General features: G+C 51.6%; 5 protein-coding genes across 5 annotated transcripts; 3 read left to right on the top strand and 2 right to left on the bottom strand.

Moving 5' to 3' along the window:
* Nucleotides 1–446: 446 nt before the first annotated feature.
* On the top strand, nucleotides 447–1,711 carry APUU_41044A (metal homeostatis BSD2 family protein; the record flags this gene model as incomplete). Its single annotated transcript, XM_041704183.1, has 3 exons — nucleotides 447–470; nucleotides 575–1,069; nucleotides 1,133–1,711. The coding sequence occupies 3 exons, from the start codon at nucleotides 447–449 to the stop codon at nucleotides 1,709–1,711; spliced, it is 1,098 nt and encodes a 365-aa protein (XP_041556794.1).
* Nucleotides 1,712–2,321: 610 nt separating this feature from the next.
* Nucleotides 2,322–4,454, top strand: APUU_41043A (uncharacterized protein; the record flags this gene model as incomplete). The annotated part of the gene is made up of 2 exons (XM_041704182.1): nucleotides 2,322–2,514; nucleotides 2,644–4,454. 2 exons carry the CDS (start codon nucleotides 2,322–2,324, stop codon nucleotides 4,452–4,454), a joined length of 2,004 nt encoding a protein of 667 aa, XP_041556793.1.
* A 996-nt stretch (nucleotides 4,455–5,450) lies between these two features.
* On the top strand, nucleotides 5,451–7,053 carry mpkA (mitogen-activated serine/threonine-protein kinase SLT2; the record flags this gene model as incomplete). The annotated part of the gene is made up of 5 exons (XM_041704181.1): nucleotides 5,451–5,569; nucleotides 5,745–5,877; nucleotides 5,933–5,999; nucleotides 6,061–6,375; nucleotides 6,425–7,053. The coding sequence occupies 5 exons, from the start codon at nucleotides 5,451–5,453 to the stop codon at nucleotides 7,051–7,053; spliced, it is 1,263 nt and encodes a 420-aa protein (XP_041556792.1).
* A 276-nt stretch (nucleotides 7,054–7,329) lies between these two features.
* Nucleotides 7,330–9,200, bottom strand: APUU_41041S (cytochrome P450; the record flags this gene model as incomplete). Its single annotated transcript, XM_041704180.1, has 5 exons — nucleotides 7,330–7,425; nucleotides 7,486–8,292; nucleotides 8,363–8,481; nucleotides 8,541–8,781; nucleotides 8,898–9,200. 5 exons carry the CDS (start codon nucleotides 9,198–9,200, stop codon nucleotides 7,330–7,332), a joined length of 1,566 nt encoding a protein of 521 aa, XP_041556791.1.
* Nucleotides 9,201–10,159: 959 nt separating this feature from the next.
* Nucleotides 10,160–11,677, bottom strand: APUU_41040S (glycosyltransferase family 31 protein; the record flags this gene model as incomplete). Its single annotated transcript, XM_041704179.1, has 1 exon — nucleotides 10,160–11,677. The coding sequence occupies one exon, from the start codon at nucleotides 11,675–11,677 to the stop codon at nucleotides 10,160–10,162; it is 1,518 nt and encodes a 505-aa protein (XP_041556790.1).
* Nucleotides 11,678–12,130: the final 453 nt, after the last annotated feature.

Here is a 12,130-nt window from a genome sequence, read left to right as displayed (position 1 = left end):
AGTTCCTGTCTTAGTTCTGCGGTTTGTAGAGCGTCTGAGTGAATTCGAGCCTATGAGGAGTAGGAGTCAGTGGTCGAGTCCTACTCTGTATATCGCTCCGTCTACAAAAAATAAGTCACGGGAGCCGCTGGCACCCCCGTGGACTCACCGCCTGCACCGCCTACACCGCCACAGCCAATCACACATGGCAGGTGGGCCGACATCTCAAGCAGGGGAGTGTCCAGGCATCATCGAATGAGACTGATTGTCGGCCCTCAGGCATGTCAGTTGGTCATCCATCCATCCATCGCCATCTTCCATCCCTTGATTTCTTTTCCATCTTCCCCATACAGCCTATACGACCCTCTACTATCCGCTTGTGCGGCTTGCAGTTGTGTCCTACGCTCGACATCGTCCCCTAGACCCCGAAATTCCTTCTCCCGGCGCTTCCGCTCGCTCAGCGCGTAATGAGCTCGCAGCGTTATCAACGGGTACGTGCCGCCTCTCACATTAGAGTCAGGGTTCAAATGCATGATACTGTGCCCAAATACCAGCGATATTGTTCTAGACGATTTTACTAAATGATATATCTCAGGTCAACGCCCAAGACGACGACGACCAAGCCCCTCCGTCGATCGCTCTGCAGCCTTCACCATCCTCTCCACCTCCTTCATTCCGTTCACGTTCCGCCTCTCCCTCCTCAAGACGCCTTCTCCATGATGACCCTTTACACCGACACAGTACAGATCAGGCCCTCGCTGATGCCTTCGATGACAGCGAGTCCGAAGCGGGCGATGAACCCGATGACCGACAGCGGCTAATGCGAGCGCAACCGGGTGCCCCCCCGTCTGCAGCAGATACCAGCACATCTACATCAGCAGAACCAGTAGGAGCGGCGTCATCTTCCGGTGCAAATACTGAGTCGCAGGCGGGATCGAGGGGAGTTCAACGGACTTCGACATTATTGCCTTTCTTCGGTGGCACATCCAGTTCAAATTCAAATCGTCGTATCAATTCATCAAATGATGGTGTTTTCGCGAATCTAGCGGCTAAGCCGGAACGGGGGGAGAAAACTGAGGATTTGCCACCGGTACGTTTTACTTTTACCCTCTATCTAAGTTGTGGTCGGTTATCTAATTGAATGTCTGTGTAGTCATATGAAGAGGCTGCCGCTGATGCGACGCCACCGTATTGGGAAACCACTATTGTGGCACCTGGTATTTCGTCAGACGAGGTCTACGTGGATGGGCTGCCGGTCGGCTCGATTTTCTCGTTCATATGGAATGCCATGATCTCCATGTCGTTCCAACTCGTCGGCTTCCTCCTCACATACCTGCTACACACAACACATGCTGCAAAGAACGGAAGCCGGGCTGGCCTCGGTCTCACATTAGTTCAGTATGGGTTTTACATGAAAGGAGGTAGCGAATCGAGGCCGGATGGTGGAGGTTCAGACGAGCATATCACACCGCCAGACCCTAATAGCCATAGTTTTGACCCGAACACGGTGGTCGAAAGTGCAAGTTCAGGAGGCGATGGAGGTGCCTCAACAATTTCCACGGGCGAGTGGATTTCCTATGTTCTGATGATTGTTGGTTGGTTTATCTTAATCCGGGCTATCAGCGACTTCCTCCGGGCTCGACGCCATGAGCAGCTGGTCTTGCAGAGTCCTGAGCGAGGCCTGCCTGTTCCAATTATTGCCGAGAACGAGAGGACCGAGACAGTCGTCTAATTGCCTCCCTAATACTACTGCATGCATTCAGCATAAAGAAGTTTCTCTGCTCGACGTTCTTTATTGTTATTTTCATTTTTATATTGCCGGCCTAAGCATAGCACCCCAGACACACTTACCTTGTAGCTATTTTTTTCTTGTACTAGAGATGCCAATCTGAAAGGACATACATTGGGTTTATTAATATCTTGGGCAGACCTAGTCGCCGCAAGGGATGCGTGTTCAACGTGTTGGGTGTACGTGGGCAGTGGGCACTACTAGTTATACTTTGCCATCCCAGGCAGCCCCATTTCCGGCTTTGTTTTAAGGGCCACGACCACAGCCACATCTTTATGTCCCCAAAATATCTTGGGTCCTCCCTCAATTTTTCAGCTAGCTTGGCACTTCCTTCCATCTTACTTGTCCACTGCCAGCTCTAACTATGGACTATGGCGATGCCTGATGGTGTCTGTCTTGGCAGTTGGCAGGCTCCCCACAGCGATCCGACTGCTCCACGTCTGCGCCTCCATTGCGGCTGAGTGATCATTTATCTAGTCTCTGCCCTCGACTACATACTCGGTGCAGTCGGTATACCTTAAATTTGTATAGTCCAAGGTCACTGTCACGGTAAATGGCCAAGGTCGACGTGGTGGATGGGGAGTCCGCTCTGTTCCCCGCGCCGCTAAACCAAGGGCCCGTGGAGGCGCGCTCCCTCTCCTCCATTACTTCTATCGCCTCTAATCCTCCAAACTATCCCCGGAACCCTGCGCAAAAGAAGCTGGACCCGCTGGTGTTGTACATTGTGAGAGTTCCTGGAAGTAAAGGTGCGTTCGTCGCCGATTCCGGCTTGGTTTTTCACCCCGCTTCGATTGTTTGTTGACATCTGCCCTGTCATGTTTTCAAACCTGTATTGGATTGCCGGACCTGACTTTTGCTGACGTTAAAGCCTGCAGACGTCTTTCTCAGTCCTCTCAAACCTCCGACGAAGTCTAGTGTCTCCGCGGAGGCAATCAACGCTTCCCTATATTATCTCCACGTTGCATCTCCGGATGATGACATCCTACTCCAGGAATATGAGCAGGAGCGTGAGGAACGCGCAAGGCTACGCAAGGAAGGGTTGATCGATGATGATCCGGATCTACCAATACCGCCACCTGAAATCGCACGCTTGAACAATGTCCGGCGCAAACCCGTCTCGGGAGTTCCGGATACTGTTGGCCTCGATGCTACCCCTCCCCAACTACGCCGTCGCCCACTTCCTCCAGAGCCGTCTGATCAACAATCGGAGAATAGGTCGTCATCGCTATTTGCAGACCAAACGTCGTCGCCTGTACTACCTCCACGCCCGCCGACCTTCCCTTCCCACACGTCCAACCCAGCGGAAGCGATGGCGCGTTTGACCGAAGCAGAGGGGCCTCGTCCGCCCATGCCCCCACGGCCACTGCCCGGTGTTCCGCGGCATGATACCTTCGACGACCGAGCATCGCCAAGGAAGAACAATCGTTGGAGCGCGCTACCGGGATATGTTTCTAATCAGGTGCAGCGTGGAAGAGAGAGACTCGAAGGGGGTTCTCCGGTTCGACACAGCTTTGATGCCCCTCGACCGCAAATGCGACCTTCCTCGTCGCATGACCTACCACCACAGTTTCCACCCACGACGCATGGCCCAAGAAGTCCAGGACAATCTCCTACTAGACGCTCGCGGGATATCCCTCCTCCGCGCCAGCCAGGCTTCCATATCACACTAATTCGCCGCGACCCAAGTCACGCAAGCCAGTGGAACGTCGCAACAATGTCAGCACCTCAACTAGATGGAAATGGTATTGATATTGATGTGTCGACACCGGGGTATAACCGGTTTGCGGGGAAGAATGAGCCGGTCTCCCTAGACTCCCTTGGCCTGAACCTACCTCCTGAAGCTCGTGCTTTGCTTTCCAAACATCCAAACATCGCGTCACTTTCCGACACAACCACAGCAACACATGACTCCGCTCCAAGTGACCCGGCCCAACCGCGACGTTTCCGCCGCAAGCTGGTCGTATCGAAACCTCACAACGCGGAAGAGTCGCGCGGTTCTCTGGACCTTTCTGGCGGACGCCCATCAATGGACAGCATCTCCGGCAGCTCTATTAATGCACATCAATCAATATCATCTAAACTCAAAAGCGGCTATTATACTTTCAACTCGCCATGGAACGGCACTTGCACGTTCTCGACTAGCGTCAACGGCCGAAGTCTAAAATGCAAACATATGATTCCGTCACCCGGATTCCCCAACCCTACCGAAGAGAACCCAGCCGTGACTGTTGCGGAGATTCGTTTCAATACCCCCTTCCAATCCGGCCATCTTCAACCCCATGGACATTCACACGCCTCGCCCTTCACTCTCAGTCAAACTACAATGCTCAAAGATCCTTCAGCAACTCCAGACCCCTCGGCGCCGTACTATTTCGATCCTTTCGCACCACCCCCCTCTAAGCGCGCTGCCATCGCCAACCTCATCAACCAAAAGTTAAATCGCAGACCGTCGAATAGCAGCTCCAGTGATGGAGGAGGCAACGAGACTCCTCCGCCCCTGCCACTCCGTCATCCTCCAAGCTCAGATCGCATAGACCTTTCACTCGCGCGTGAGAAAGCCGGGGGTGGCATGCGCGGTAATAGCGCCAAACTCGGCAAGCTCATTATCGAGGACGAGGGTATTAAGATGCTCGATCTGGTTGTTGCCGCCTGTATGGCTGTTTGGTGGCGGGGCTATTATTATTAGCCTATTGAATCTCTTGGGAGGTAACTTGGTTTCCTTTGTTTTCGGTTAAATTTAGGATCATCTAATTGATATCTAGCGGTTGAGGTTTAGTTGTTTTTTTAGATACTCTGTCTGCGCGATTTAGCTACGTGAAATATGGTTTATGCATTATGGAAGGACTTTTTGTTGAAGATACTTGCATTATATACTCCGAAGTATTTATACTTTAGAGTACAACGATTTTTCTGCAGATTTTCTCGATAGACTTGCTCCAACATGCATATGTATTCTGTAGTTGGGGTTGTTTTATGCCCCTCTGTATGCCTCAGGCAACAAAACTGCTTAACAAACAACCAAATCATCACCACCAGGACGATGCCTTCGCACGTACATTTGAGCATTCATTGTTTGAATAATTGCTTCACTAAAACGACACCGAGCTTGTGCTTGTTCTCCATAGACCATATTAACGGGTGTGGACTCCAGCCACCCCACCTTGTCTCTCCTTTGTCCGCTGCCTGCAGTGCCATCACTTTTTAGCGCTTCTCTTCTGCAGTCCAATCAGTTGACTCAAGAGTCGACCCTGGTCACATCCTCCTCTCCCCCTGATCCTCTCTCAAAATTCTGCGTGTGCTATATACCCAGGCGTCTTCAGCTTGTAAGGGCACCTCACGAGACTCCATCGCCGTCGAGATAATTGACCAAGTGGACAGCAAGCAGCTCTGTGACACTGCGGGGCATCGAGCCGTCTATCGACCTCACAGTCGCAATTGCACCTGCAGCCGCATCCCCTCGATCTTCAGCTCCTCGTTTTAGGCGCTAATAAATCATCGCCATCCCTTATTCCAGCGAGAGCGGCGTAAAATAACCTTCGTTTTCCTCCCATTCCATCTCATCCACCTCCATCCGCCGTCGCCTATCGTCGAGCCCGCACTCTGCTTACCGTGTTTCGGAATCGGAATCTGATTGTTTCACCATCCTCTGCCGGACGATCATTTCGAATCCTATTTCTACACCATGTCTGATCTACAACTGCAAGGACGGAAGGTCTTTAAGGTTTTCAACCAGGACTTTATCGTGGATGATCGCTACACCGTGACCAAGGAGCTGGGCCAGGGAGCTTACGGTATTGTTTGGTACGTGCCTCACCGGCATCTTTGTTCGTGGATGCGGGGTGTCTTCTTCAAGCTTGCTGTCATCTTCAATATGGTGTGGCTGTGCAGCCATATGCGATATACATCCAGCTTGGAAGTGAAGGGAATGGTTCTCCTACTGAATACTGGTGCTAACGGGTGCTGTCTACGTCTATAGTGCTGCCACGAATGTCCAAACGGGTGAGGGCGTTGCCGTCAAGAAAGTCACCAATGTCTTCAGCAAGAAGATCTTGGCCAAGCGCGCCTTGAGAGAAATAAAACTGCTTCAGCATTTCAGAGGCCACCGCAATGTATGCTGAAGCCAGCGCCGTTCGCACCCAGAACTATGAGACTGACATGATTCAGATTACCTGCCTCTATGATATGGACATTCCCCGACCGGATAACTTCAATGAGACATATCTGTACGAAGGTTAGCGAAACCATTTCCACTACGCAGGCTTACTTGCATATTAACAATTATGCTTGATTAGAACTCATGGAGTGTGATTTGGCCGCAATTATCCGCTCCGGACAGCCGTTGACCGATGCTCACTACCAGTCGTTTATCTACCAGATCCTTTGTGGTCTGAAGTATATTCACTCCGCCAATGTCCTCCATAGAGATCTGAAGCCTGGAAACTTGCTTGTCAATGCGGACTGTGAGCTTAAGATTTGTGATTTCGGTCTGGCTCGTGGGTTCTCAATCGACCCTGAGGAGAATGCGGGATACATGACCGAATATGTTGCGACGAGATGGTACCGTGCTCCGGAAATCATGTTAAGTTTCCAGAGCTACACGAAAGCTAGTACGTGATGCTGCTCCTTGTCCCGGTGCATTACTAACTTAGTTTGCAGTTGACGTCTGGTCTGTGGGTTGCATTCTGGCGGAACTGTTGGGCGGCCGCCCTTTCTTCAAGGGTCGCGACTACGTTGATCAGCTCAACCAGATATTGCACTACCTGGGTACTCCGAACGAGGATACTTTGAGCCGCATTGGCTCACCACGTGCCCAGGACTATGTGCGTAACTTGCCATTCATGCCCAAGGTTCCCTTCCAGCGTTTGTTCCCCAACGCCAACCCTGATGCTCTTGACCTGCTCGACCGCATGCTTGCGTTTGACCCCTCGTCACGTATCTCGGTGGAAGAGGCCCTGGAACATCCTTACCTTAGCATCTGGCACGACGCCTCCGACGAGCCCAGCTGCCCTACCACCTTCGATTTCCACTTCGAGATCGTAGAGGACGTACAGGAAATGCGCCGCATGATCTACGAGGAAGTAGTTCGATTCCGCCAAGAAGTGCGCATACCACAAGGGCAGAGCCTAGCCCAACAGCAGCAGATCGCCCAGCAGGCCAACATCCCCATTCCCGATCACCAACAGGGGGTGTGGCGGCAAGAAGAGCCTAGGCCTCAAGAAGCAGGCGCCGCGGGCGGCACACTCAACGATCTGGAATCGTCCCTGCAGCGGGGAATGGATGCGTAATTAGTGTCAGTGGCGGTGCACCGTATTTATTTCAAAGCTAGAGGATCGCAGGGACGGTTTCCTAGAGCAAGCACGTTGCGCAAACAAACATATATAGTTGCATGAGCAGCGTACAGGTATACGGGTTTCGACCTTGGCTGGTCTCGTGACATACACAAGTCAAGTTTCTTTTTGCAATGCTTATTTATATACTCATGAGGTAACTACTCCTGGTTTAGTGTAGACGCTTTACTTGCCTTGGAATTTCATGTCATCAAAATATTTTGTATTCAATTTCTACTTCCGACGAGTAATAATCATAGGCATGTCGCTTTGATACACGAACCACGCATTTCGACATGACCATTCGTGCTTCGGGTCAACCAGATGCAGCTGCATCAGTGTCAGCCAATTTGCAAGAGAGACGGAGAGAAAGGTATCAGAATAACTCACATCAAACGTGTAATACAACGTCGCAATTAACTTCTTCATCTCCAGCATAGCAAGATGCCTCCCCATACAAACCCTTGCCCCAGCCCCAAACACAAAGTCGCAAGTATCACGCATCCGTCGATGACGCTCCTGATACTCTTCCTCGCCCTCTTCAGCACCTTCTCCTCCTCCACCATCCCGCCTCAACCACCGCTCAGGCCGAAAGACGTCCACGCCCTCGCCAAACACCCCGCGGTCCCTGTTCGTGACGGCTGGGTTGATTCCCACCTTCGTCCCCGCGGGTATATACCGGCCATCAGGTAATGTGTAGCCACCGGGCGGGGCAACACGTTCAAACACCATCGCAATACTCGGGTTAATACGCATACTCTCGCGGATAACAGCGTCCAGGTACGGCAAATCGCGGATATCCTTCCACCGAGCCGGCATGGATAGAGAAAAAGAAGGCGCAGCAGATGTTAGTTCTGCAACGAGCGTTCGGTACGCGTCTGCGTTCTTGGCTAGGTGGTATACGGCTGCGCGCATGGTGGCAGATGAGGTATCCCCTCCCGCGAGAATACTCAGCATTAGCCAGTTGACGATCTGCACGTCCGTGACCATGTCCGGGTGTGTCTTTTTGAGTTGGACATATTTGGCGAGAGTGTGTTCGACTGTGGTGCCAGGCTTGATGCTGTTATCTTTTAGTCCGGCTTGGTATTCGGCGACGACTTTAAATGCGTAGAGGATGCCGGTTAAGGTGGGTTTGGGGCCGATGCGGACAATCGGATTCTTGTCTAAGAGGTGGTCGATCCAGGGGATTTGGGAGACCTGTTTTCATGGGGGAGCAAGGTTGGTTAGTATTCCCACAAGGCACATATGGAGATGAGGACGAGCTTACGGGAGCAAAGTAGATGAGACCCTGGGTCGAGTCTGTGATGAGGTTATCGACGTCTTTCTCCTGGTCGATGAAGCCATAGTGTCGACCGAAGCTGAAGTTTGCAGTTACATCCCAGGCAACTGCATGAATAATTACTCGATGGCTCGAACCATCTATATGTTGGAGAAAACGGGCTTACAGTATCCAATCCATTCATCAACAGGGCAGACCTGGCCTCCGCCGAACCTTGCACCGAGCTTGTCTACAAATTTGTTTATGGTCTCATCAATCAGAGGCTCGTAGTCCAGGACCGCGGACATCCGCCACAGGCTCCGAATCGGGAGTATATTCTGGTCATGCCATTTTTCATCTTGTGTGTTGAAGATATTGGACATTCGCTGGCCATTTACCAGGGCGTCGTTGGGGTGGTACGAATCACTCTGCAGTGTACGCAAGGTTGATGTTAGCTATCTGGTTCTGCTTGATATCGGTGCATGCACTTGTACGGCCCATACATCATTCTGGCAGACTGACAGGTGGGCGGGAAATAAGGTACCTTTTTCCAAGGGTTCCGCGTGGAATAGATTACTCGGATCATACTGGGGTCTGAGATGCTCAGAGCGTTCGGGCCTACTCGCACCACAGGCCCATGCCGTCGATGCAGCTGGATGTATGTCTGATCGATATGGCCGTCAAAAGCCTGCCAGGCCCGCCAGATATTGGTGAACTTGGCTAGAAGAGGCCCGTCAAAGGCTCTCAAGGGGGAAAACAGGACGTCCCAGACGAGCTTGGCTACTAACAGAGTTCCCAGGGCAGCGGGGATTTGAACCCAAAAGCCGGCAAAAAGTAACCCTGCCATTGAAAACGGTGAGATCGACGCTCAGTTGATATTATTCTTATTATCCGTGACTGACCACGAACAGCATCAGGGGTCCTGCTCTGTATTGAAAAAAGAGCATTCTCTGGGTAACAGCGCAACAAGCTGGAAACATCTTGTGCAGGACGGGTGACTAGAGCAATTGGGACAAGTCCATTCACATCAATGCGGCATCTTTCATTGGCCCCCTCATTACCTGATTGACAAAAGTACGCGGAGTGAGTAAGTAGTCAGTCTCCTACTGATTCAGGAAAGTGAACAATAATCTACCGAATCTGGATGGCATCACATTGAAGCCACTTCTCTCGACGGCATAAGGACAGGAAAGCTACAGCAATACTCCGTAGAGAACAATGACCCGCAAGTAAACAAACGAACAACGGAAACCAAACGGCGTGGTGCCAGTCGAGTTAATCGACTGATAAGCATGCTGGCCAGGCCACATCTGCGAAGAGTCCCACATGGACTGGGGATTTGAGTTTGCAGGAAGCGGGTGTCAAGTTTCAAGTTTCAACTGTCAGGCCAGGCTCGATTCTGGAGAATGGATCTAACGATTAATGTTTAATTATAGGCGGGGGATATGGTGGTATCCAAGCCTAACGGTTGAACAGCAGATACCTGCCGCTGTTCATCTCTTTTTCATGATTGACCCTGTAAACTGTCTTTACTTCAGCATCTGAGCATCATAAGTTAGTCCAAGTCAATTCTTGGCTATTCGAGTATCAAGTCTAGTGATCGTCCCGTTCCGTGGGGTCTTGCTTCGTGCTCCTGACCCCAGCGACTAAGATGGAATGACTCGTATGCTAGAAACGACTCAGTCCCCAGAATATAGACGAGCTGATCGACGGTTGCAATTGATATGCCTCATAGTAGCCAAGTGATTAAATAAAGGTAGTATATATAGATTATTACAGTATGCTCTCGGCATATACAGGGTGGTTTTATTCCTGCACCTCCGTCCACGCAACCTCTAGAACCTGTGGAGGATTCTCGTCCGTTGCATTCAACATATAGATCTGTCTGACTTGACCCCGGTCCGTCTCCTGGACCACGTCTCGCAGCTGAAACGAAACTTTGTCAGGGTCTTGGCGGCGTAACGGGCCCAAGCTATACGCAAACGGGTCGGAGCCTTTATGCTTGCTCTTTTCCCATGTCTGTTCCATCGGCCGGGGGTCATTCCACAGCGTCGCGTCCTGAATGACAGAGAAACCATTGACCAAGAACCAGTCCTTGGACTTGGAAAGATGGAACCGGCGGAGCAGACACTCTTCACCGCAGATATCGGCTACTTTTCCAAGTGCAACCATATCGGCTTGGAACCAGGATCTCCAATGATGCACTGATAAAGGTAACGGGCGGCCGGACTCGAAGAATCCCGAGGCGTCACCGTGGATGTCAAGTTGGTGTAGACCGCGCTCCCAGGTAAATTTGGCATCCGTGTGCGAGTAAATACATGAGGATAGCATACGGTCGCCCTTATCCTTCAACGAGTTGCACGCCTCATAATAGTACTGCAGGTCCGCGAGCAGCGGTATAGAGAGGAATATGCCTGCGCCGCCATACGCCATGTACCCTGACCCCGAGAGCCGCGCCAAATCCTCCGTCATTCCTCCAATGTATTGCGGAATGGTGGAGTCATACGAGTCCAACCGGTGGACTAAATTCCGCATCGAGGGGAAGAAAGTGTCGTCGTCCATCAAAACCGCCCATTTCGTTGACTCCTCCTCCAGGTTCTGGTATAGTACCCGAACAAGCGAGAAGTATCGGTCAAACCGGTCATCCTCCGTCTGTGTGATTGCCAACCGGATCCCAAGTTCACTTGCCCGTTCCTGTATTCGTGATCTTACCGACGACCCACCTTGTTCGACGACCGCGACAATTTGGGCTTGCGTATTGCTGGCCCAGTGGGCGAACGCGTCGAGCGAATCCTCTAGTTTTTCAAGCAAGGTTGCAACCCCAAATATCATGTGTGAGGCATCGGGCGGTGGAGCAGCGATAGGGGCCTGGATTGTCACGGACGTTGTACAGTCTTCCTCCGTTCGGATTTCTCGACTCGCTCCCGTGTCGAGGTGGACAGTGCGGTAGGATGGGATGGACACGTCGAGGGTTTCTTCAAACGCGGTGAAATTGTCCGTCCGCAAAACGCCGATATTCAGCCGTGAATAGTCAACTGTTGTCGAATTGTCTGCGAGAACCCGAAGGAGATTAAGGTCAACGAAGCAAGCGTTTTTGCTGTCGCTGTCGCTGTCGGTGCTGTGTCCATTTCCATCATCGGCGTCGAAAAAAAGGTCGGAGTCGGATATTCGACGGTTGCCCGCGGTAGCAGAGTATGTGATTAAGATCAGACACGCGAGAAGGAAGCTAGCAGCTGAGACAAGGAGTTTCCAGGAGCCGACTTGCAGTTTCGTGCGGTGTTGGAAGAGGTGGTGGAAGAGCAGGCGCAGTTGCTGCATCGCCATGGTGGCATCACGCAATCCCGTCTCGCGGAGGAGTCTGAGCACTGAACAAGATCAACACAACTGCTACCGGCCCATCCTTGTTTACCTTTTCCTTTCTGTTGGCATATGGCCCGTCTCTGCGATTTTCGGCAAATACTGCATGAAAAGGGGATGAAACAGGCACAGGTCCACTTCAGCCGTTGTGATTGGCAGACACGAGGGCTGACAGGGGAGAACTACTGCTGCACAACCTTGGCAGATTCCTACATGATCACTTCTTGAACAGTGCATCGGCACGAATACTCTAGGGTATGTACTATGTACACCTGAATCAGTGCGTAGTTGTTGCATACGCGCGGGTTTTTAGGACCGCCAAATTTCATCTCTGTATAATATCTCTCATAGCTTCATGCTTCATGACCCCCTCGCAATTTTCAACACCCAAAGAACACCGATGCAACATAGGACTCAGAT

The sequence above is a fragment of the Aspergillus puulaauensis genome, chromosome 4 (genome assembly GCF_016861865.1).
Source record: "Aspergillus puulaauensis MK2 DNA, chromosome 4, nearly complete sequence".
Lineage (NCBI taxonomy): Eukaryota > Fungi > Ascomycota > Eurotiomycetes > Eurotiales > Aspergillaceae > Aspergillus > Aspergillus puulaauensis.
This window is presented reverse-complemented; position numbering and strand designations above follow the sequence as displayed.